The sequence below is a fragment of the Drosophila subpulchrella genome, chromosome 3L (assembly GCF_014743375.2).
Source record: "Drosophila subpulchrella strain 33 F10 #4 breed RU33 chromosome 3L, RU_Dsub_v1.1 Primary Assembly, whole genome shotgun sequence".
NCBI lineage: Eukaryota > Metazoa > Arthropoda > Insecta > Diptera > Drosophilidae > Drosophila > Drosophila subpulchrella.
Genome location: NC_050612.1, coordinates 9884594 through 9910958, shown reverse-complemented (window position 1 = coordinate 9910958; position 26365 = coordinate 9884594). Strand labels below are relative to the sequence as shown.

General features: G+C 38.5%; 3 protein-coding genes across 17 annotated transcripts in view; 1 reads left to right on the top strand and 2 right to left on the bottom strand.

The window, feature by feature from the left end:
- Positions 1-26365, top strand: part of LOC119553101 (protein furry) — a 53428-nt gene that overhangs the window by 17987 nt on the left and 9076 nt on the right. For all 13 annotated transcript variants that reach the window (XM_037863260.1, XM_037863268.1, XM_037863267.1 and 10 more), the window contains 8 exons: positions 1188-1351; positions 22365-22484; positions 22780-22913; positions 22997-23095; positions 23164-23298; positions 23367-23538; positions 23655-23760; positions 23823-24158. In XM_037863260.1, coding sequence (XP_037719188.1) covers positions 1188-1351; positions 22365-22484; positions 22780-22913; positions 22997-23095; positions 23164-23298; positions 23367-23538; positions 23655-23760; positions 23823-24158 — 1266 coding nt within the window. The remainder of the gene's footprint in view (positions 1-1187; positions 1352-22364; positions 22485-22779; positions 22914-22996; positions 23096-23163; positions 23299-23366; positions 23539-23654; positions 23761-23822; positions 24159-26365) is intronic.
- LOC119553103 (neuromedin-U receptor 1) lies at positions 2834-21783 on the bottom strand. 3 transcript variants are annotated; one of them, XM_037863273.1, is made up of 8 exons: positions 21373-21783; positions 20358-21270; positions 14784-14926; positions 12013-12251; positions 11469-11590; positions 9363-9481; positions 9181-9251; positions 2834-3427 (listed from the first exon to the last, which is right to left on the bottom strand). In XM_037863273.1, the coding sequence occupies exons 2-8, from the start codon at positions 21027-21029 to the stop codon at positions 3330-3332; spliced, it is 1464 nt and encodes a 487-aa protein (XP_037719201.1). In that variant the 5' UTR covers positions 21030-21270; positions 21373-21783; the 3' UTR covers positions 2834-3329. The 3 variants fall into 3 exon arrangements, with proteins under 3 accessions (XP_037719201.1, XP_037719200.1, XP_037719202.1); XM_037863272.1 differs by having other exon boundaries at positions 20358-21783; XM_037863274.1 differs by lacking the exon at positions 20358-21270.
- Positions 25256-26110, bottom strand: LOC119553106 (serine protease 1). The gene has a single exon (XM_037863276.1). The coding sequence runs from the start codon at positions 26108-26110 to the stop codon at positions 25301-25303; it is 810 nt and encodes a 269-aa protein (XP_037719204.1). The 3' UTR covers positions 25256-25300.

Here is a 26365-nt window from a genome sequence, read left to right as displayed (position 1 = left end):
CTGGACAGACTTTTGGAGCATTGCATGTCTGAAGGTTCTTGGTTTTTCATACCTAGTAATGGGATTTTTAAGAAAAGAGGGAAAAGTGTTAGAACTATGTTTGATTATTATGATTAAAGATTTGCTATTTTAAATTCGAATACAATAAACTTTAAGTACTTTAAAACCCTAAAGGTATGGTATGGTATATGTTACCACATAAATATTAAAGTATTTAATGTTTAAAGTGAAGCAAAGAATACCTATAAAAACAATTTATTAACTTAATGCAAATTTCTTTTAACATGGTCATGATACTAGGTATCTCATAGTCGACTCTTGGGTCTAAAGAATTCACCTTTGTTTTTTTCTAGTGCTACCCACCCACATGCTGCATCGGTTCAGCGCGTGGCATTCCCAACTTTATTTTCCGCTTGTCCGGATTTTTTGTGTCAGGTGGTGTTGGCATGCTGTTGGCACATCGAAGCGAATACCATTTTAATTTTAATGGGCAGTGTGATAAATTCTTTAAATTCCTGACCAGATTAAAGGTGTCCAAAAAAGAGCAAAAGAGCCGACAAAGGAACTTGGCCGACAAATTGATTGATTGTATCTAAACGGTTTTGGGTCTCGGTTGCTTATCGCAGGCAATTTGCGGCGGAGAATTCACATTATTTGAATAGCCAGCCATTTGTCCTTGAACTTTGGTCCTTATGACCATGAAAAGCTCTAAATTATACGCATACAAGTTCTGCATTTTCCTTATTCTTTCAAAACCAGGGAAAATTAAAACCACAGCTAACTTTGTAGCGCCGAAGTCTTCTTGTGTTTGCGGTGATGCAAAGCGAAAATCGATTTGCGTAAATTATTCAATTCAGTTCAGAAGCAAGTGGGAGGTCCTGTCCGAAAGTGTTATTCCGCACCCTGGGGTAACAAAAAATAAAAAGAATGTATGCGGATGCATGTGTGCAAACAAGTGGGCTACGACATTTTAATGGATCTGTCGGGAATTGGATGGGGTGATGAAGGCTTTTCTGTTTTCCTGGCAGGTGGAGCAGCAACTGTTGATTCTTGGCATGTTGAACAATTTCCATCGTTATTTTGAATCCACAACCGCAGAACCACAAGCCAACAACCTCATTAGGTTACTTTGTAAGCCCGTGTCTTGTATTAAAGCCATTGTTTTTTGCATTTCCTTTTAATTACAGGGAGTATCCGTGCGACCATTACACATCGGTGATAACCGTAACCCTCCTGATGACGGGCTGTCCTCGGGTGGAGGTCCATGCCACGGCGTTGCAACTGCTGCAGATCCTGGACAAGCGATTCTTTGGCAGCGTGGTGGGCACTCTGCACAGCGACAACGAGAAAGGTATGAGTTTTTCATTCTGAAACGACAACTAACGCGGGGTAATGGCAATAAAGTGGAACTTAAGTGACAAGGAGAAGTTTTCAGTGGAATGGGCCATCTCCAGATGGAGATTCTCATATTTTGCAATAATCTGGAGAGCAGTTTTATTGCTCTGAGTCGTTTACTAGAACTATAATGGGAAAAACTGCAGTCCCAAGTAAATTTGCACTACCTTTTGTTGAAAATTCGAAATAATATGGTATCTTATATATTAAAGTTGAATGTTGAATCATGTGAATGTTGAATGTGGAATCATAGACCTCTAAGTGTATCTATAGATTATGTGGGTTACCCACAATGCTACTCTTAAGTCATTCATCATTCAAATCTTGAGTTTAAGATGAAATTATAGACCTATAGGAGTCTGAAAAATGTTGATCTAACCAATTTCTGGATTATGGCTTACCCACTATGAATAACCATTAGGTAATGAAACTCTTTTGAGGGAAAATATACCTGATATATATTATGATCCCCATTGTTGTGGCAATCTGTCAGAGGTTGAGCTACTTATAAAAGGACGAAAAGAAGCTCTCATGTCACTCGCACTCGTTTTTTTCACATTTCGTTATGAATCCCTCAAGGGGGGATCCCATTTTCATTCGTTAAATTTCCCAATGCGGAAAGTGTTATTTATTCTCCTTGTTCGTTGGTGCTTGAATTTTGCATTTTAATTTCATATGCGTACCCATCCTGTTGTTTTATTACCCAGAGTGTGGGTGTGGAATTTTTATTGCATTACATAAGAAGCTTTAAGCGGCTTTGTTTGCACAAATCGCTCGCATATTCGATGTTTTCCGATTATGTTAAGTTTGTTTATATTTAACGTTGGAGCGAGGGCCTTTTCGTTGCTTATGTGGGTATCTTTTTAAATACCCTAGAGCTTATGGCTAATCTCCGAAGGTATTTGTCTACCAAATTGAACCTGCAAAATGTTGCTTTTCACTAAATTTTCTTGGAAGTGCTGCGGATACTTTACTATTTTCGTAATTACGCCAATTTCAATGCTTGCACTGAACTTATTTTGCTGCTTTTTTGCGAAGCTGAAGCTGTTTACCCAAAAATATTACCCACCCACATAAAAATCCAGCACCTTTGACCTTTTTTTTTGCCTTTGCTGTATAAGCTGATGAAGTTTGTGTTGCCTTTTGTCCAGGATGCTGCAATATAAGCTTAGTCCTGTTGGGTTTAAAAGATAATATTAAGTCCCCGACATTGGGTCAGCAGAGAAATACGCTGAGCAGGTCGGGATTTAGCCATCAATGTGAACATTCAATTGCTTTAAGCTGCCAAATTTTGTAAATATAATAAACTAAATCAAATTAGGTTAAGTCAATTGAAAAATTATTTAAATGATTCTTTTGCGGCGAAATGGGGAATCCAATCAAAACTCCCTCTGGTCGGATTTTCATTTAACGAAATTAACATTTATTACTTGTACACATTTTCGTGTTGGTTGGTTAGACAGAAATACGTTTTTATTAATCTAATCTATTGGGTTTTACGTTTGACGTTTTCAAATTGCGTTTCTGTGGTTAGGTTTCAATTAGTTTAGCGTGCGGATTTGAATTGGATTGGTTTTTCTTATCTAACAGCTTTCTAAATATGCGTACAGTTACGGAAGCAAAACAAAAGTTAACTATGTTATTAGTACATGGTTAGTTAAACACTTAAATAGATATAATTCGGTGTATACATTCTAAAGTTTGATTCTCATTTAATTTTGCTTGGCCTTGACATCACAAACAAATATTTGCGTTTTTAATTCTTGACTGTGTAAACTAATTTTTACCTTCTCTTGCGCTTATATTATGTTTGCTGAAATCTAATTAAAAACGAAATTCCTGCTTATCCCGCGGCGTATTTCGCAATTTCCCATTTTTCATTGGCCTTTGGAGCCTCTTTGTTTATTATTATATTATGCTGTAAGCTCTGCAATTCACTTTAGTGGATGCAACTCGTGCATTTCGTTCCAACAATGCTGCGTCATCATTCGTCGACGGGTGGATGTTCCGGTGTTACGACAATATTCAGAAACTGAAAAGAAAAGCGCGGGGTAAATATATGAAAATGTAGTAAATTAATTTGCGGGAAATTCTTTGAAAAAGCATGCGTGTTTATATTAATTTGGTTTCACATCTTGGCTTTCGAATTGCCATAGCAATTGTTGATTTCTAAATTGACTTTTGGTGCGTAATGTTGGCGTGCAAAGCAGAAGTTAAATAATGAAATTTAATTATGAATTTTAAAGCAATAGTTAGGTTTGCTCATAGTTCTTTTTAGTACAACACAAGTAACTGCAGGGTATTTTAAAGTGTTCATTTTTCTATACTCTATATTTAAAGAGCTTTGCATTTCGGCATTTAATGCTAAATGCTTGATGAGATTATGTTCTTAAAAAATAAAAAACATTTCATAACATTTTCGTATTTTATAGTAATAATACCATTTTTTTAATCAACGGAAATTATAAAGCATTAGTTATTTTACTAAATCCTGATTTACAAATGTTTTTTTTGTCATCCAAGCGTTTCTGTTTCTACCCTATTATACCTGACATAAAAAGAGTTGCGATTTATGTTGTCAGCCGAATCAAAAGCCCAGCAGGGCGCACAAAAGTAGACTATAAATTCGGTACTTTGGGGTTTTCAATGGCTGCTCAACTGGCTTTTTGGCTTATTTGGGGTGCAATTTATTGGCCAGACGATAGAACGAAATGTCAAGACTCGAATACTAAACAAATCGGATTTTAAATCCCCTGTAAGCCAAGCGAGTCGAAAGTATTCATTGGGTTATTGTTAGCTAATTTAACAGAGAGAACAGCACATAGCATATTCATTTCGTGAAAATCCGAAATATTGTGTTTCATGGCAATCTGAGCTAATCAATCATCCGTGTGCAAAAGCACACAAAGCCGGGAAAAAGTGCCAATAAATTCAGTCCAGTGGCATTTTCCAATGAACACGATTGTTTGCCTTTCTGTCTTGTTTACATTTGTTCCTTTATGATCTTTGCGCTGGGTAATTATGGTTATCCTTCAAAGGCAATTGTATTTCCCAAACCCATTCAAATTCACCTCAGAATTACACTTTTATTCATACGCCTGGCACACTTTGTTTCCTTTTAATTATCTTAAATGTCTCTGCGGCCAGTCAACAAGGAAGATATATGTATAAATAGCATTTTGCCTCTTGAGAAGGATTCCATTCTCCTTGGCTTTTGCCTCAAAATTTTTTGTTGATTGCCATGTGTGTGGATATTTGTGGCCCGGCAAGATTAATGATGACGTTCCTCGAAAGTCCTTGAAGCCTGTCTGATGATTCCACGGCTTTTGTGTCACGCTTCTTTTTTTTTGTATTGCTTTTCCAGTAAGTTATTAAATAAATTATACAGTCAACCACAAAGGAACAGAATCTCCACGTCATCCCAAGTCTTTTCACTGCCATTTTTCAACGAATACGGAAGCCATCGAAATCATAAGTGAATTCTTGTGTTCTGTTGTTTTCTCAATGAATAGACGGGCTGGCAAAATTTGTTAGATTTGAGTCCTTTTTGGGGCCAGCCATTTGATATTCTGACCCAGCACAATCATTTTCCGGCCAAACTCAAGCCTCAACTAAGATAAATCGTTATAAATGAGTCCAGTTAACACACACTTTAGTGAAAGGTCAAGCGAAGATGATAGTCGTTAGTTTTCGGAGCTGAAGACGTGAGGAAAAACTTATTCCCCTTAAAAAATTCTGAACAGAGCTTAATTTATTATACTAATTTTATATGTCGATAGTGTGGACAAGCCTCTTCTTTTAGTATTTTTACCAGATACTTGAGTTAGTCTTAGCCAAGTACAAAAATATTTCAAATAAACCTACATACGAGTATACCACACAAAAAGCTACCCTTAAAACAATGTAAAATATAATCTTTATGAAAGAAGACCAGAAGAGAAAGTTTGAATTTTAATATTATTATGTTAGCCTTATAGACACACAAAAGTTGCCTTTTCTTCTGGCAATTAGCCATTAATTTTAATTTAAGCCTGAAAATACCTCTGGGTTCATTCGAATTTTACACACCTTTATGAGCAAGCTTCCCATCTAAATCACTTTAAAGCCAAGTAAGGTGCATTTCTAGTTATTTTTCGATGCTTGAATGGAGAAAGATAGCAAATGGCACTGTTTTCTCCAGAGAAAAGCGCTGATTGACTCGCCAAGGAAATAACCGGAGGGTATAGGGATTGGCATCCTGAGAAAGCGTGACTGGATGAGTTGGTAATTTATGGCCAATAAGCAACACCGTAATGAGGGCGCAGCGGGCGGATCCCGAGAGGCACGCCAATTGCCATTGCATTCAGCACACGTACCACATTGCGTATGAGTAATGCCGCGCGAAAAAGGAAAATGTATTTGCGAAACTAAGGCCTTCGCACTTGCCGCAGGCCGTGATTATACGCGGATTGGCTGCGAATCCAATGTGCGAACGGAACGATTTCCTCATTAGCTGCCGGTGTTTGATTTTTGGATTATCCTGACCTGTTTTCGATTTCAGCGATAGAATTTTGAACAGGGAAACTGGATCGATCAATTAAGTTCGACTTCATGAAATTAAAATTGAAAACGTATACTTAGTTTGAAAGAAAACAAATTCTTAGAGGTGTTATACAAAAGTGTAGTATGTTAACTTTTAAGATTCATCTTCTTTTAAACTTCAGCAAAAGTGTTGGGATTTTTCTTCTTTCAAACTTAAAAAAAAACATTTGGTTGATGAAAAGCAAGAAATTGTAGAAATTAAGTTGAAATAACCTACACAAACTGTTTTTGTAGTAACATTGTCAATATCTTTGATACGCCTTTCCATTCTGTTTGAAAGACTTTAATTAAAGTGCCACTTGCAGGCTAATTTGCGCGGGGAAAAAAGCAGAGAAATAAAAAACAAATAGAAATCATTTTAAGCATCTGTTCCATTGCGACAGTGTTAAATGTAATTTCAATTGTTGCAAATGCGAAAATCTTTCCCTTCCTGTTTTTACCCTCCAGGCGTGCAAACAAAACAAGGACACCTCGTGTATTTGCATGGTGTCAATATTTGCATGGAGCACACTCCTTTATCCCGTTTGATCCTTTTTGCCTCGCAGCTTCTGCCAGAAGATCCTTCGCTTTCCCTTTCACTTTCCCCCAGTTTTCCTTTTCATTTACATTCCCGTTTGAATTGTACTTTAGCCCTGGCTCTTTTTCTTCGCCGCGTTGACAGGATTTGGTGTGGCACAGTTTCTGAAGCTGACTTTAATTTTCCGGCTGCCCTATTCCCCGCTTTTAACGAATTGGCAAACACTTTTAATTAACAAGTGGAAAACCATACTGTAAAAGAAATATGCACCTTGACATTTTTATGGCTTTCAATATGCCACCGGAGGGGGCCAAAGGAAGATAGCTGTTCAAAAATGCTCTTGGCTTTAGTAAGAAATTAAAAATTTATGCTCACCGAAGGTAAGCCGGAAAATCGTAAAACTAAATTTTACGGCAGATGAATGAGGGTTGAGTGAAAATTTCGGGGTGGGTCGAATCCTCTTGAGGGAAACCCAGCTCAAGCCATAAAAAAAATTAATTTAAATTTATATGGAATCCATATTAAGGCACAAAACTATACAACATTGTTGGCCGACTTCGCATCGTTCAAAATTAATACCCATTGTACAATAATATTCATGAATTATTTCCAAACAAAGATAATACGATTAATTTAATGCCATTGAGTGAATTATAGTCAAACTGATGTATATAAACTTTTTAAGGAAAGGCTCTTAGTTTGCTGACCTGAGGGCATTTGTTGAAGATTTCCTTGAATGCATGAAGAAGTTCGAAGAAAGCTCTGAAGCGTAATGGAAAATCATTTAGCACTCGATTAGCATTTGCCCCAGTTTATTCTCTTGTTCTTGTCTGCAAAATTGCATACTTCAATTGCTTTGCCTTCGGGTTCGAAACAAAACTGAGCAATTAAATTACGATTTGCATTCATCGCTTAATGGGCTTCTAGTCCAGGGAAAATGTTGTTCATCTTTTGAGATGGCTTGTTAATTATTTAAGCTAAATATTAAATATAATTATATATTTATTATAAATATGATACATTTTTTCCCCGTGCACCCAATAAACCTTTTTCATTCCCGATTATCGCTTAAATCCAGCTTCTTTTGACCCTCCGATTTTTCCCCCTCCTGTGGGTTTTCCCCGGTGACATTGCTGACCGCTTTTCATTAACAGAAATCTCGGCGTCAGATGCTGATTTGTTTGCCCCCACTGTCAGAGCGTTTATAGGAAAAGTTTTACCCCCGGCTCTGGGCCAAAAGCAGCAACAAAACAACAATTAGTGTTCCGGCTTTTGGCAGAAGGAAAATGCATTGCTGGCTGGAATTTAATTTCAGAGAAGAAAGTTGAGTGGTCACTTTAAGCCCTAGCAATTTCTGCTGCAGACATCTGTTTGTGCCGGGTTGAGCTGAGTTTATCTGGGTTTTTGTTGGGCCCAAAAGAGTCAGCCTTGGAAATCGAGCGTTAAAAATGTTTATTCTGCATCTGCATAGCTTCTCTTTTCAGCAAGGCGCCGGAATTAATTGGGCAACATGCCAAAACTAACTAAACATTAAAAATATTGTATTATAAACAGGGCTGTGAACGCATATCATTTTGGCATTGGTTCGGATCGGGCATCGAACCTAAACGATTTATAAGGTTCCGGCTTGTAAAGCGGTTCGTCGATATACTGGTACACGATTCAGGCTTAAAACAGGCTGAACATTTATTGTTTTCCACTAATATAAAAAAATCTAGTATAACACATAATATTAAATGTTTGTCAATTCGTAGAAAAATAAAAAAAGGACTATATTTTTTTTTAGCCCGAACAGAATTTTCAAAATGTTCCGGTACACTTACATATTAAATCGACGATCCTGATAATGGTTCGGTTCGTTTTCTAAAAATATCTGATCCACTTCGGTTCTAGAGTTAAACAGCCCTGATTATAAATAAATTTTAATTGGTAACCTTATATCAGACCGAAGATCTAGCAACTGTAAATAAGTTCAAAATATTAATGGAACCGCGATGCGTAATTTTTTTCCAAGTGCATATGTCAAGTGCAGCTAAAGAAACCGCAGCCCTGTTGGCATTTTCAGCGGGATTTAACCAGCTTTAACTCTACAATAAAGTTTTGTTAAGAACACTAAAGTTTTGGATTTTTTGCTACTGCTGGCAGGAAGGAGCCAGTGAAGTTGCAAAGTTTTACACTTAACCTGGGGGGAACTCCCGTCTTTGTGTCTTCAAAATAAATATCTTACATATTTTCAGGCGAAATTTAAAGCTTTTCAAGAAAAGTTGAATTAAAAATGAATCTTTGTTGATGTATAAAGTAAGGCTTTTGGTAAACCAATTATATTTATATACTATTTTAATCCCAGCTTAGTGTGAAATATTTGGACACACATAACACTTTTCTTTCCATTCATTCAAAAAGTCTTATTGGAGCTTTTAGTTTTTGGTATAGTAAATTTATAAAAAGCAAGTTATCTAAGTTGCCTCAAAATATTATAAGGACTGCAAAGGATTAAATTATTTTGTATAGCAATCCATGCTCACCGTTTATGGTTATTAAATGTACTAGGACATTTTTTCCAAGACAACAAATTAAATTTAGAAGCTTTTATAGCACACAAAATCGCATTTGTCATATGAAATTTCCACATGCTTCTTTGAATGCATTATGTGCCTTCATTATTTGAGAAAAAATCGCCCACTCACCTGTAACTTGGGTGTTTCCCGCCTCCCGTTGGGTGGATGAAACCCTCCTGAAAATGCTCAATACGGCTTTGCTGTAAATTCGTGGAAAAAAAGGAGAATAATGGAAAAATGTATTTAAATATTGTTAAAAGACAGCCATATAAACATGAGTTATTGGGGTAATTTTGAGAACGATTTCTTACCGGAAATTCTGTCCGCTGACGCAGTAAAGCACGAAATTTATGCCGAAGTTGGTGATGAAGAAAGCGTGAAAAATATATTGAAGTGCAAGTGTCGAGTTCTCGTTTCTGGCCGATTCCGTCTGTGGATGTGTAAATACCAAGAAAGGAAATATCATTAATGGGAATTTTGTCAGCCAATTAGAAAGATGTGCGTTGCCGAGGTAATCCTTGGCATTAACAGCTTGTCCTGGGCCTTTGAGTTCTTAGTATGAGTTTCGATACTATTGAGACAAAATTTTACATAACACACTAATGGCTAAATCATTTCTGGAATAAATCATTACTCTTTCTCCCCCAAAGAACTCAAATGTTTTTGGCACGTGCCGCCCTTGTTGACCTGTTGATCCCAAAGAGAAAAGGACGAATAATAATTCAGCTCTTGGCTGTCCGTCTGCTGTCCTTACTTTTCCACTCAATTAATTTTGTGTCGCAATCAAAGTTGGTTTTTCAAATTGACAAGTGAACTTGGGTGTAAAAATCAATTTCTATGCCCTAACCGCATATGCATAAATCAACTAGGATTCAATGTTTAAGTTTTTGTGGGTTACATTCAGTGATGTGAATGAAGAGAAATATTAAGCTCAGCATATTATTAAAATGCTAAACCAAAGTGCTTCTCGTGATGTTCTCTGGGTCTTTTTATAGCTGGCATTTTCTTTTTTCTATTTATTTATATGCCAACTCCGACAAATCGTCTGGTATACAAAAAATTGCGAATCTGCTTTGACAACAGATGGCATGTATTAAATTCTCAGTAATTTAGAACGCCTCCATTTCGCGGAAAGCTCTAGTAATGCAAAAGGATAAACTTAAAAAAACGAAAGGGTAAACGACTACTGTCACTAGCATTATTAAAAAGCATCCTGACTGGATAAAAGCAAATTTAATTAACTTAAAAGAGCCCATGTTTTTCATTTGGAAAATGCATGCCATTTTCAGTAGTCAGCTTAATTAAACGGCATTTAATTTCATTTCAAATGTAAATTCATTTTTATAGTTTCCCTTTATTGGTATGATGAAATTACAAAACGGCTGATATTTTGCGATGACTATTTTGTGATTACCATTGCAGTTGGTACCCTGAGGTATTTATTGTAACAAGAAACTGATTTTATTTTTACGATTTGCCTCCGAAGTGCACAAACTAATTAAAGCCTAATTAACACCTATGTGTCTTTCGCCATGCCAACCAGTCGGTGCTCACTTGGCGAGGATATTAAAATGTTTTGCCCTTTGAAGTATGTTTATATGATGTGATATATGTATGTAAGCGAGTAAAAAGTCGAAGGATTTGAATTGGAAGCAGGGAGTTTCCCCCTTGGGCAGAAGCATCCGAAATAGTTTATGTTGCCATGGGAACTTTACGACTGTTGTTCTGCTTAGTTAAGATATGAGAGGGGTCAGAAATACAGCCGAGATTCACTGCCGTTTCTCGCATTTGTGGTCAGATAATTAGTAACGGACAGCTGACGACCAAGCCATAAGACTACTTATTCCGCATTGTTTTGGGCAGGCATTAGGGAAGCTTGCACTGGGAAAAAATATTAGGGAAATACGAAAAGCAAAAAAAAAAATTTTAGCATATGGTGTATAAAAAAAGTTGCATTGAATATAAAAATTCACTTTTCAAAAGATAGAATAGAATCTAGTTATAATATGATACTATTTATTTTAATTCAATTTATATCTCTATAAAATTCAAAGAATCAGTGCAATATATCATACAAATCAATATTTTTGCCCAACATTCTATCTATAGTAAGTGTTTTAGCTTAGAACTGTGTTTACCACAAGTTATCCTTAATAACCTAATATTTAAAAACCCCCTGCCATTAAGAACCAGATTTTTTCTTTGTGTACCTTCCCTGTCTACTTGTCTAACAGCACTAAATTTAGAAGCTTGCCCACGGCTGCTGATCCAATTATTAGGGTCAAACCAAAGGAGAGCCCCATCTTTGTCCTGGCAACCCACTATACTGTCTTTGTTTGGGCCTCCATATAATGGAGGCGGGGCCTCAACTTGACTGATTGGCCGAGAAGGGGGGCCATTATGTTTGCATCACTTACCTCCCAATAGGCTTCGATGCGCAGAAGGCAGCTGGGCAAATTGAGGCAGACGAAAACCGTTGAGACAATTAGCAGCATTTTGGTTACCTTGATCTGCGATGAGTTTTGCACCTTGCGACGAGCTAAAAGTAAAAATAATAAAACAAATTACAGGCAAGGAGTTAACTCAAGATTTTCTTCATACTCCTGCAGACTTCATAATTAGTTGCTTATTATATATATATATATAATAGTTGGCAAATTGTTTGACAATTTGTCAGTGTCACAAACTTGGAAAAAGACTGCAGATGTCGGAAAGTTCTTCATACATTTTCCCCCCAGCTTTCATCATCTTTTGTTTTATGATTTTTAATGTCAGGCGCGGCTGCAAAATGGTTGCAAACAAATTCACAAAATCACAAGCGAACTTAAATGGCTTTGGAAAAAGTTGTAGCCCTTTGCTTGTGCCAAGTTTCCAGCAAATGTCACCAGAACGACGAGTTTCTTAGAACTGACGTTTTCCAAATGAAAAACCAACCAACCGGGTTCTCGGGAGGATTCTCACCTGGTTTCTGTGTAATCTCGCCATGGTGTTGGCAATTGTTTATCTGATGTTGTTGCTGCTGTGGCTGCTGTTGTTCCTGCTCATCCGTCTGTCTGTTGGCCACATTGTGCTGTCCGCTTGGATGCGTTCCCGTCGACTTCTGGCGCTTCAGGGATGCCGAAAGGCGGTACGAGGCCACTGCAGACGCTCCGCCGGATGAGTTCGACGAGTTCGACGGCATGCTGTTCGCTTGGGGCTTCCTGGTTAGAGAAAAAAATCCAACCATATAATGCATTTGGGGCAAAGGTTGAACAAACATCAGGTTGCATTACATTTATGGCTTCATTAACAAAGAAAAAAACATAACGTAGCTTTTAGAAAAATCCCTAACTCCATTCTGTTCTATTCTCTACTTATATTTAACATATATACTCAGTGTTTGCAATTACTACTCCGTAGCAGCGAGATGAATACAAATACTGCTATGCTATTGCTATCGCTCCCTTTTTGACGAGAGCCGTAGCAGAGCCATAGCAGGACAACGAGAAAGTATGTGCTCTGCTCTGGTAGCAGTTTTGTCGCTTGAGAAACTGTAGCAATAGCGGTAGCAGAAAATAAAGTTCTGTGCTCTGCGTAGCAGTAACGGTAGCAAAAAAATTGGTAGCGAGATGAGAGCAGAGCACATGCTATTTTTTCATGTGCTACGGCTCTCGCTTGTGTTATTTTTTTTTTTTTTTCTGCACCTTTCTTATGCACCGATTTTCTTTTACTCGTCACTTTGTTGTTTAAAGAAAATAATTTGGCACTTTTGAGTTTTGATTGACTGCGTAAACATGATACCGGCAAAAAAAGTATCAACATTTTAAAATATTACGAGGAGATAGATTCCGACCACGTTAAATGCAAAACATGTTTCCGAGTTATAAAAAACGACCGTGTTTTTAATTTAAAGAAACATTTACAATTGCATGACATCCGACCTGAGCAGCAAGAAAATGATTCTGGTTGCATGCAGACCAAAAAAACCGTGAAACCTCAAGTAATTAAAGTTAAAATCAATAAAAAAAATTTAATACATTGGTCTTGTCGGAATCTATCTCCTTGTAATATTTTAAAATGTTGATACTTTTCTTTGCCGGTATCATGTTTACGCAGTCAATCAAAACTCAAAAGTGCCAAATTATTTTCTTTAAACAACAAAGTGACGAGTAAAAGAAAATCGGTGCATAAGAAAAGTGCAGAAAAAAAAAAAAAATAACACAAGCGAGAGCCGTAGCACATGAAAAAATAGCATGTGCTCTGCTCTCATCTCGCTACCAATTTTTTTGCTACCGTTACTGCTACGCAGAGCACAGAACTTTATTTTCTGCTACCGCTATTGCTACAGTTTCTCAAGCGACAAAACTGCTACCAGAGCAGAGCACATACTTTCTCGTTGTCCTGCTATGGCTCTGCTACGGCTCTCGTCAAAAAGGGAGCGATAGCAATAGCAAAACGAAATACTACGAGAGTAGCGTAGCTTTTCAAACGCTGTATATACTTCAAAATGAAAACAAGCAATTTGTTATGTTTATTAAGGGGGTATTCTAGTCTAGAGGCTCTAGTTTCGAGCCTTTTTTAACAATTAATTAAAACTAAACAATTGATATTTTTAATGTCGGGTTTTTTATCATTTGTTTATTTAACTTAGAAGAGTACATAAAATAAAATTTACAAAAAAAAAATTTTTTTTTCATCGAGTTATGCGTTCTTGAAGTAGAGGGGGAAAAAAAAGGACGTGTCCTCGTCGCCATGATTTCTACCCTTGTGGTCATCTTAAAAATAAAAAAAAAAAGATTCTTAATCAGTACGAATGTCGCTATGTCATGAACCAGCAAAACTAAAAAAAAAATTTTTTTTCATATAATGGCGGCCACTCAAAAAAAAGGTCGATTTTTTACTAATTTTTTAATTTTATCGAATTTTTTAAAAATATTACAAATTTTAAATTCTTATTTTTTGTTGGTTCATGCGATAGAGAGATATTAAAAGAATATTCATGCCAAATTTTAAGTAAATCGGCTGATTAGAACTTGAAATATTATGGCTACCGTATCAGAAAAAGTAGTTTGGAGAAAAACGCGTTTAAAGTTTTACGTTAAATTTCAGGCAGTGTAACTGATAGAATATCACGTATAACTTACATTCTCTTAATCAGCCATAATATTAAAAATAATTTGAATTTTGAAAAATCCGTTAAGGGAGATATTTTTGAATATCTAAACTATCGAATTATGAAAAAAAAATTTTAGAATCAAATTTCTAGACTAGAATACCCCCTTAAGTGCGCAAAGAAGCTTGAAAAAATGTTCTAAAAATTGTTTGTGCTTCAAAAATGTATGTAATTGGCTAAAAAAAGGTTTTTCTTTTACTCTGATATTTTTAATTTTCTTATCAACCACGAAAACTTTTTTCTAAGCGATTTAACTAAAATACGTTCTACTCTAAACGTTTCATACTATATATGAAATATTCCATAACAATGGTTTAGTAGTTCTTTAAATAGGAAAAATATAACTAGCCCTTTCCCTACTTTATTACACAAACTAAATTTACTGACTTTGAAGTTAACAAGTGTTTTCATATGTTCCAATCTTATAGACATGTGTGGCGATTGCAATGTAATCCCACATCAACTTAGACCAATAATGAAAATGTTTCTCAAGGGCGTGTCATGCAGATCGCTCTAACGGCCTTTCAGCCCAAAGGTCAATAACTAGAACAACAACTATCCATTACAGTACAGTACTCACATCTTGTGCATGGTCAGCGTTCGGCGAACGGTGGCGAATTTCCAGACCGTGCAACCTGTACAGGTGTTCAGAACGGCGATGGTGGTAAAGGGCACCGCATAGACGACAATCGAGTCCCAGTAGTTGAAGAGGGCCAGTTGTTCCTGCAAATAAAAGGAAAATGTTTTTTTTATTATCATTGCGGTGCTTGCAATTCGATTGGTTTTTTGTGCGGTTACGCCAACGGGGCGTATACGCAAACAGTGTTCCAAATTGAGTATACGCCACGTATACGTAATTTGGCTTTTGCCAACCCCAACTAGCTTTAATCTTGTTTCGTTTCAATTCAATTTGGTTGGGTTTTTTTGTTGTCTAAGCAAAGCCAAAACTCTAAGCCAAAAGTAGAAAGTAATTAAATTTGAAACGAAATGTGCAAAAAATCAGACATAATCCATTTGCATGTCACGCAAAGCGCAGTGGGAAATTAGTTGTGGAGTCGACTATTTCTGAAAATAAAATAAACTTTCTTTTTAACCGCCAGTGCAACCTAAAACCTCATTTTCTCGAGATAATAAAATCTATGGTTTAGTACAGAGAATCCCGTTTTAATTTGCATAATTTGCTTGGCCAAGAAATTTAATGGAATTATTTCAAGCTGAACCGATAAGTTTATGCTCTGAACAACAAAAGTTTGACCTTCTGGCCTGTTTCTTTAATCTCGGCTTACTTCCCGGAATTTTCTGCTCGGCCGAACTCTTTTCCCCCGGGACTCTTTTTGAAGGGGTAAACTATTTTCACTTCGTCCTGTGAATTTATATTCCACTTTCCCTTGGGTTAAGAGCTTTTCAGCAGGCAAATTCCTGCCTGCCTGCATATTTTCATGTCCGAAATGTTCAATCTGAAATCTTTCAGGACGCCCGAAATAATCTTTGCGAACAGATGTGGGCAGCCTTTGGCCTGTCTAATTTTGGGCCAAGCAACCTCATGTGTTTCAATCACAATTAACCAAAAATGGAAGTCCATAAGCGCATTATCATCCATTAAGGCCCATCCAACTGTTCACCCGTATATTACTCCAATCAAGCCAGCTGCTGGCCAGCCAGGAACTCAAGTTCAAAGTACTTTAAAGCACGAGTGTAATTCCCACTCCACACATCTTTAGATATGCAATCATGATCAGTGGGTTTTCTTGTAATTTCTAGCGGCTGCTTACAATTTACATAATTTGAAGTGTTGGCATTCATCAACTTGTGTTGCACAACCATTGAAATTATGTAAATCACCAACTGACAAAATCAAAATTGTTCATCAAGTAATTCAATGGCCAGAGTTTTCATTTGCAGAACAGAATCAGTGCCCAAGAATGTTTCCGAAAATAAATTTAAATTTTCCGCCATCGGCGCACATTTTACGCCCACACTAAAGTTAGGGACTTGATTACATTTTCAATTTTCCCCCTTATCGGTTTTAGAAAAGGAAGGGCTGGATGATGTATTGTTTCCCAACTTATTTTATATATACTCTTTAGTTATATTTGTTGCCCAAGGAGAAACCCTAATCTATTGATGGGACATTTAATTTGTCGACTGGCCACCTGGGTCAGATGGTTTTGGTCCGTAAACACCTCAGGGAAGCGCCCTGGAAAATCCCCCAAATGTTCGTCATAACCGTAAAAGCTGTCCTGCCTGACCCAACCATTCAATTTATTTGCTCTTGCTATTTACTTTCTATTCCCAGCTCAATTTTTTTCGTGGGTTTTGGCGCCTGTGTGTGTCAAGTGGATCAAAGTGTAATAGCTCGTAAATTTTCAATCAACTCACGATGATGAAGTCTGCTCTTTGTTGCTTCTAATACACGAAATTGTCATGAAAGTATAATTAATTCTTGGGGAAATGTCATTGCCGTTTGTTTTTATCCTTTAAAGCGTATTAAAGAATTATACGAGTATCTTATCGAATGTTTTAATGTTACTATTGAAACATGTTAAATTTTTCACTAGAACAAAAAGAATTTCCATGAAACCTAACAAATAAAAGGAAAAGAAACCCTGGAAAAGTTGCATAAATCGAATTTAAATTCGAACCCAAGAATATGTAACATTTTAAAGTGAAATCTAGTTTAATACGGAGCTTTTGTAAATGTTATGCCCGGCGGCATCCTTTTGCAAAATCCATTTCCATGCATATGGTATTTGCACTTTACTATTTCTTGGACACTTCCTGCCGCATGGAGATTTTCATGAGCTTAGTCGATTCCATTTGACATCACATCTGCTGCCAAGTTACATCAAAGGGTGCCTTCTTTATTGATGACTGCCGGCCATAATATCGAACTTAATTAATTATCAAGAAGAGCTTTAACAGAATGCTCTTAGAATAGAGAATTTAAGATATCCCAACGGCCCAATTGGGGTTCCCAATTTCAACGAATGCCACAAAGTAGGTATTACTTTTGCCGCAATTTGTCTATTCATTAGAAGTGTGCAGACTTGCAAAGCTTCCCGAGGAGCATCTGGCCACCTTTTTAGAGAACTGGGTGGCTCTTTCCCCCTCATCCAAAAGGCTATTACACAATGATTTGTTTCTTTCAATATGCCAACCGCCAAGTACATAACGTCTATTTACAGCTTAGAACTGTTGTCTGTTTCAAAATTTATGTCGTCTTCCCCCTCGAAACTGTGTTTTGCTGCCGTTTTGCAATATTGTTCACCGCACGTTGCAGCATCTATATATTCCGCTCCCCTCTAAATCATTCGGCTTTCAGGCGCATGGTTGCCTGCGGTATTCGTGCATAATTTCTAGCCGCTCGCCATCTGTGCCATCTGTTGACTGGCATTGGCATCAACGTCGTGGCTCCCATCGCTCAAACGAAATTGCTGACAACTCAAAGGTACACTTGGAAAAAAGTGTTGATATATTGGATAATATCGACAGGATTGATATTTCGATGTTTCATTAGATCTGAAGGTTTCTGCGGGGTATAATTCGAGTGTTTCCATTTTAAGAGCTGATTTCTAGTCCGCATTTTAAACTAAAAGTAGGTTTTAAACTGAAAATTTCCATACCCTTTCTAGGATTAAAATTTAATTTAAGCTAAGCATGCGTACGATAAATATTCCAAATTCCACTTAAATTATATGTTCTCATTTTAACTAAAAATAGGTTTTAAGCTCAAAATGTCCATATCCTTACTAGGCTTAAAACCTACCTATAGTTTAAAATAGTTTAAATCGGTTCTAAAAAGGAAAAAATTACAATCCGCCTGTTAAACTAATTGTAAGAAAGTAACATGCGGATGATAAACTAAAAGTAGGTGTTTTTTTAAAGTTTCCATACGTTAAACAGGTTTAAAACCTACTTTTAATTTAACAAGCTAGCCATAAAGTATTAAAATATTTACTAGCTATGTATTTTTTGCCTTATAAAAATGTAACACCTTTAAAGACAAAAAGTGTATATTTAAAAAAAAATTAGTTAACATTTTTGTTTCTCAGTGTAAGCTCGGCTGATTGAAAGCGGGTTTTTGCCGTTTGAGTTCCATCCATCATTCTACCAATCGAATGGAGAAACACACGTAGGCGCGACACTTTATGCTTCATTGGGGCCAATTTGGCTAATAGGCTGGCTGTCTGAAAGAGCCAGGCTTAACTAGCTGTCTAATTCACCTGACATTCTGTTTGCATTGCATAGTGTAAAATTAGCATTGAATTTCAGGCCGAAAAAGCTTCTACCACTAAGCGAAAGGTAAACAGTTGAAAAGCAAGTGAAATATGAGATTTATTGGGGCCTGAGAATTGGCATTGTCATCCTTGAGACGAACAGGACACACCCAGTCGGTCCGCGTGGCTAGCGGTGGGTTCGATGTTTTTTTTTAATAGCTTGTCCTTTTGTCCTGTTTGTGCTGCGGGCCCAGAAAAAATATTTGCTTTGGTTTACGAGTCGGCAGTGTCCTTTTGTTTTTTAGTCATCGTTGTTTGCACAACGCGTAGAAAGAGTACTACAGGCTTGTCTTTTATTTTGCAACGCATTTAACGCTATGGATTTCACCAACAACCCAATTATATGGATTTTATTTATTAGAAAAAAAGGAACAATTTTTTCCCTTACAGCCATAGGACACTTGCTTAAAATTCGGTTGACTGACTGTATTGATTTACAAAAGTTATAAAAACCTAAATATAAATTCAAAAAATGTTTTTAAACTATAGTCCTTTTATTCTCTATTTGGACATGACTTATTTAAATTTTTAATTTAAGAAATTAGTTAGTCGAATTTAAGTTAGGGTCATTGGCCATTCATTTAAGAATTTGGAAAACTATTAAACAATTTCTTGAATAACTTGGAGTTTATAATTTACAACCTTCATGACTGTAAATTCTATAAATTGTTATTGTATTTCTCATGTAAGAGCATTTAGTTCTTATACCTTGTACATCCAACATTCTGTCCTTTTTTTCTGGTTAACCTTGTTGCCATTTTTAGCTTCCTACTGTTATTTTTTGGGCAGTTCCTTGACCCATTCGTTAGCCAATTTGAGGCGGCCTTTTTTTTTGTCGTGGCCAATAAATGCCTAATTTGCTCGGTTAACCCACACAGCGGTTGGCAATCCGTCTTTTGGGAACCAATTAATTCCCTAATTGCTTTAGTTGTGGCCAAATTAGCGGCTACTTCGTCTCGGCATAACTTGGCGGTATTTATTGGGCTTAATTGACAAAGTGTCAATACCAAGTCTAGTAAAAGTGACGAAGGATTCGCGAACTCAAGAGCTGTCAAGTCAAAGGTTACATGGGAAACGGCTGTAAATGCCGGTGACAGATTCTTCAGATAATCCCTCATCCTCTAAGCTTGTCTTCATCTTTATCGCTTGCCTTAACTCAGTCAAAATCATGAGCTTTAAACATATTTATGAGATATTTGACAACAATTTTGCTGGCCATTTGCCAACACAAATGTACAATGCCATTCAAATTCCAATAACAATGTGAATGGCAGACAGAAATTCAGAAATACCAGCACATCCACGTATGGGTTACCTTTCAAGAAACCGAACATACTCGTAGGTGCGGGAAATGGTAAACAAAATTTCCGTTGTGTCGTTACCAGAGGCAACCGAAATGAAAAATTCGAGGCACTGGCAGAATGCGTTTGATGAAGTTGGATTTTGATGTGTGACAGGGATGAGACTGTTACAACTACCAAACACTACAAATTTTGAAAATTCAAGGAAGTTTTCGCTGTTTTTGGGGAAAGTATAAATTTACTTTCATCCCTTTTGAAGCTTTAAATACTAACGATGATAGGGCATTTTATTTGCTAGCCAAACAACTGTTAAAACAAAACCCCTTTTTGGTAACCGCATTTGGGATAATAGTTATATTCTGGAGCTAATAAAGAATTTTGCGTACTAACCACACACCCGTTAACACAAATCCCATTCATATTTGGCTAAAGGCATTTAAGAGAATATTTTTTTCTCAGAACTTTAGGAGGTCTATATTAATAACGAAAAATATTTGTTTAGAATACCGCAACGTTCAAATAAATTTCACTCTTTGTGGGGCAATGGTCTATTATACTATTTTCGAGCACACTCACTTTGTATTCCGGGTTAATATCGCAGATGGTTGCGTTTAGTTTGTGCGCAAACACCGGCTTGGCAATCACTATATAGGGCAGACAGTGCAGACAACCGACGAGGGTCAGGAAGAACAGCACGATCTTGGCCCGGCGAACGGTGCACATGGTTTGGCGTTTCAGTGGATAGATGACCGCTATAAAGCGCTCCACGGTGAAGGCCACCACAAACCAGACGGAGCAGAAGCTGGCCAAATAGCTAAAGAAGGTGAAGAACTGGCAGAAGTAGTTCCTATTGTAGACATTCAAGTCGAGGAAGTTCAGCCACTGGACGAAGAGTCCGGCCAAAAAGCATGTATCACTCACGGCCAGGGCGGCCAGGTAAAAACTGGAGGATAATTTCCTTAACTTGGTCCTGAAGAAGACAAACACGGAGAGGATATTCCCAATGCTGCCCGTGCAGCAGACTACGGGGATATAGTATTGGTGTACAAAGTCCCCTATAAAGAAAGCTATCCTCAGCATCTCCTCGTCCTCGCCAACCGTGTCATTCGTATCCATATGGGTTGCATCACCACTCGCATTATAATCCATAGTATTGCCTTCTCCTGAAGTTGGGGTAAAATCCGCGTCCGTTGTCGCTGATATATTGCCCATAAAGTCCATATCCATATTTGCAGTTGTTAAAGTCATTTTTTGTATTCTGTATTATTTCCAACACACTGTATACTCCAATTTTGCACGTTTTTTTCCCACTATTTCAATTATTCAATGGCATATATTGATTGCATTGCTTTTGACAATTGTTTAGACATTTCACAGGAAAGGTAATAAGTTTTCATATATATTTTTTGTTGGCCCACCAAACTATTTCACTCGACCAATGTCAATCATCCAGGGTTTCAATTGATTGTTGAGTTTTTCACACGAATGCCTGTTTCCGCGTAACTTAAAGTTAATTTAAATTTTTATTTTCAATACTTCCTACCGAAGTGTTCTTTCGGCAAACCTATTGGAACTCCCGTTGACTGCTCACCTAGGTGTTTTAAGTTCATTATCGGCCAAACATTTTTTGCCCACGATTCGTAATGATGTAAGCAAAGAATAAAGGCCAGGTAAATTCAAAAAACTTTTGCCACACATAAAAAGTTTTTTTTTCCGAAAAACTTCTAAGGGGTCTTGTTTTCACAAAGCACACTTTATTTGCGGTCTAGTTTTGTTTTTGAATTTTTTTTCGCAAGCCCATATTTTATGTGATTGCTTTCTGAATGGAAGCAATATTTTCTTCGATTAATTAGTTATACTCGGAACAGAATTCGATTGTTTACTCTGGAGAGGCGCTAGTTCAATTGATTTAGAAACAAATATTTTTGTAATATCCCGCCGGTTTTCGAATGCCCTGGTGAACTTGGCAGCAGATTGTGAGGCTGTTCTTTTTCTATTTTGGCCAGTTCGTCCAACCAACAGGACAATGAGCGCGCAACTAAGCCGAGACAATGGACGTGGCAGCCTTTTAAACCACTTTCATTTACCTCTTGGAAGGCGGCAAGTGAAAGCTTTTCCACTGCCACTGCGCCGGCGCAGGTTCATTCATAAAATCAACAGGTGACAAGGTCAGGGTTGACAGGAATGGCAACAAGTGTTCCTTTGGACCGTCGAGGGATTAGCCCAGCAGGATTCGCAGGAGGAGAACAACGCCACTGGGTCGTAGACAATGGGCCGCTAAACAGTCATTCTCCCACGGAATTTTAGCGGTCACATTGTCTTTGGGGGGGGCAGTAATGAAAACAATAACAAACCAACGCGCTTTTCCAGTTGCCGGAAAAGCTTCTTTCATTTGGCATTGGAAAGGCCAACGCCATGAGCGAAGGTTATACTTTATTCACAGTCCTCATTGGGACTTGCTCCGGAACGGAGCTTCAGAATGGGAACCCAGATTCGGGGTACGATTTCTGGTTGGATTTGAAAATTGCGTAAATTCTTACGAGTCATTTTATTAAATTGCCCTTTGGTTTCTAATCTTTTTAGAGGATGACAAGGTGGGCACCCTGGATGTCCTGCTGAGCAGCGCTTACTGTCGATCCCAGCGCTTCCTGTCCAAGCAACTGGCCCAGCTGCGACCGGAACTTACCATGTCCATCTTCTCAGGTGAGTAACTTAGTCTTTTAGAACCTATAAAGCACATACCACCGTTTATTATGATTTCTTTTTTAAACATTTAATTGAATTAATTCAACGAAAATATCCCGATTACATTTGATTTAAAGTATAAGTAATGTGCCTTTAAGAACATCTGTTGAAAGTTGATGATGTGCGAAAAAAGAAGGCACTTTATTAAAGATATCTTAAAATGGGCTTTCAACTTAAGCAGCTGTTTATAGTACATTGCAATAAGAGAGAGCCAATTAATATATGTTTTATTGAAATTGTTTCCATTTCGCAGAAATTACCCATCGCTTTCAGAGCGCCAGGGAGGATGTGCGCGCCCTGCTGCTGCAGTGCCTCCTGCCCTGGCTGCAGAACATGGAGCTGGTGGCCACCAGTGTGCCGCCCGCCACGCCCCTTTCCTACATTATGGTAAGCAGCGATGCATGAAATAGCCTTCTCATTTATTCCGGCGACTGACTGAAACCTTTTGGCTTTGCCCATTCCTTCCGCAGTATTTTCCGGATTCAGGGACGCGGGGACGACGCGAGGGTACCGGTTCAACAGAGGCAACGGAAATGATTCTCAACAACCTCTTCTACATCACGGCCAAGGTAAAGGGATATAACAGGGGATTGTAAAGCGGATGGACTTAAATATTTAATTTATATTTCCACTGCAGTTCTCCGACGCTCATCCACGCGACATCGAGGAGTTGTGGGGCACACTCTGCCAGTTTTGGCCCAATAATCTCAAGGTTATCCTCCGTTACTTGGTAATCATGAGTGGCATGGCACCTACCGAACTGCTGCCCTATGTAAGTGTTGGATTACAATGGTTAGCTGCTAGTACTACTAATGGTTTCTGCAATCCACTTTATGGCAGGCCAAGCGGGTGGCTCTTTATCTGGTGCGCAGCTGTCCGGATCGATTACTGGATGAGCTAATGGCTGAGCTGCAGACTGTGGAGACGCTCAACTGTCTGATTGAGCGCACGGAGACGCCACCATTTTATCGATTGACCAGCATGCGAAAGGCCTCCAGTCACAGTGCCGATGGTGGGTGCCAAAACTAAGCCATTAAAAATCTTTATAATTGAGTTTGTGAAGATTTCTTTAGAAGGCTAGCTCAGTAAACCAATTTAAATTATATTTGATTAATTATCTTGTGACAGGCCAAGCTGTTGGCGGGATTAATGACTCCAGGATTCAGGACTTGGCTGTTGAAAAGGGCACCATTCATACGAAACGGCACAGCGGCGAAGACCCCATTAAAATCGGGTAAGTCTGTGTAAAAAGTTTTTCTTTCTAAGAGCTTATATTAATGTTTATTTATCCCCCAGAACCTGCAAATCGGACAGTGGTATTAGGGCATATACCCACGCAGCCGCTGCTGCTGCCGCCGCTGCAGTTACTCCAGGTTCGAGTGGCAATCGTCCACCCCGAGGAGCCGATAAGATTCGAGCCGCCTCAGGACCTTCCATACTGCCCCGGCCGGAAGATATACTCATCAACGATCCAGAGCTGCGGCAGGAGGAGAATGTTGAGCTACGCGGAGCATCGGATGCCCCGCCAAATGCCCATCCGCATCCACTGCCTATGCCGGAATATGGTGGCTACTTTGCTCCGCTCACCGAGTTCCTACCGGATGTCAGCTTGCCCATCAGCGGATTTCACAGGTGAGTTTACGGCCTTATAACACCATCTTATCGCACGCATTCTCTCGAACCCCCTTTCTAATCGCTTGTTTTGAATTTGGCACCTCAGGGGGGATTATGCCACTCCACATCACGGTTATCGGTACAAGTCGGAAATGCAAAATATACTGGGTCTCATAGGGCCCTATAAATCAATCGTACCTCTTGAGTACCATGTATGGATAAGAATCCAGCCACTGATCAATAAATTAGTCCATTATAGAGCCCACTGTCAGCTCGCTAAAATAATATGGTAAACTTTCGCTAGCCAAGATGGGAGCAACAACATTAGAAAACAAGTCGTATCTTTTCATTTCTTTGGATTTAATAGTAACTTGAACAAATAAACTTGTTAGTTTATTTAAAGGGATTTCACTAGCATTGGTATTTTACTTATACGAGTGTATTACTTGGCTAAAACTATCACGACTTTCATTATCTATAGGCCACTCTAAGAAGTACTCAAACATTTGTTAATTTATTTAATTGCCTAGTGCTTCAAAATAAATTGAAACTAAATTGTACTTTAGAATGCGTGAAGAAATCGTAAAGATATGGGATCAAACATAAATGACAGACATAGCGTACAAATATTTGTAAAACAGCTAATAAAACTCTTAGCGAAAAGTTAACTAAATAGTAGAGCTATGAGGATGCAGATACTATGTCCTATTACACTGATAATTATGATGGTATTACACTCTAATAATTTTACTAAAGTAAAACAATAAAAAAGACTGTTTTCTCCATTTCATGTTTGGCCACGTTTTAAACTCTAAATTTAGAAAACAAGTGAACCAACCTAAGTCGTTTATAACAGCTTGTAATCTTGGCTTTGGACCCTAGTAAAAAGTTTAAAAATTCCATGCAGTAAAATTCCTTATTGCAAACTCTCTTGCGATTGTGCCAAATGTTTTGAGTTATTAAATTGCTCTTATTATTGGGTTACCCGATAAAAATGAACTTCTGAATTTTGTATCTTTAAAGTTTTGTAAAGTAACATGTTGATATCCCAGTTTCCCTTGATCGATTAGCTCGTATATGGTATAGTTAAAGAAAATTACAACTCTGTTTGCATTTTTCAATAGACTTTATTAGGAAAAGGAAAGGAATCCTCAAGGGATTTAGTAGGAGATGCCGGTGTGGTCGCGGATCCATCCCAGGTAGTCGGAGACGCGGGTGCCGCCGGACGGACCGCTGTGGCAGTCAGAAGAGCCGAAGGTGATCACACCCACCAGACGGGCGTTGTCGTGGGTAACCATGGGTCCACCGGAGTCGCCGCCGCAGGTTCCCTTGCCGTCGGAGTGGCGGGTGCACAGGTCGGTGCTGGCGACCGATCCGTAGGACTGCTCGCACTCGCTGTTGCTGATGATCTGGACGTCCATGCACTGCAGCCAATCGGCCAGGTTTCCGTTGTCCATGCCACCCCATCCGCACTCAACGACCCAGGTGTCCTGGTAGCGTTCGTTCTGCTCGTTCATGCTTGGCAGGGCAACCTTGTTGATCAGGCCGGTGAACTCCACACGGGGAGTGCGGATCAGACCGATGTCGGTGCCGCCACGGCTGGGCCAGTCGGGGTGGCTGATGAAATTGTCGCGGCGGACGGTCTGCCTGTAGGCGCCGTTCCAGCCCCAGTTGGATCCGTAGTGGATCTCGGCGTAGTCGGTGGTCAGGCAATGGGCGGCGGTCAGGATCCAATCGTTGGCAATGATGGTACCAGCACCAACAGCACCGCTGTTGCTGCCATCGTTCAAGAGGAACAGACCCACGATGTAGGGAGCCTTGCCCTCAGGTGCCGGGTAGCCGTTGACGATGCGACCCTCGGGACCCTCGGAGAAGGTCACCTGGTGGAGCAGGCTGGTGCGGTTGAGGCGGGCCGGGGAGCCAGCCACCAGGGCCAAGGCCACGGAAAGAGTTAGTAGGAACAGTTTCATGATTGGGAAACAACTGAATCAATCTTTTGCAAGCTCTTGCCTTTATACGATCCGCCGTCATATCGACATCATATCGCTATCACCTTTAAAAGTCCACTTTCATTCTGATTTATAATAGATTCACAAGTTTGCTATCAACTCGAGGAATTTTCTTGTCGAGAACCATTATAAACAATTAATTTATTTCTTAATGAAATTTTTAGTTCAAACTTTTTATCTGTCATGAATGAAAGCTAGAAGCGAAGTTTCTGTGGA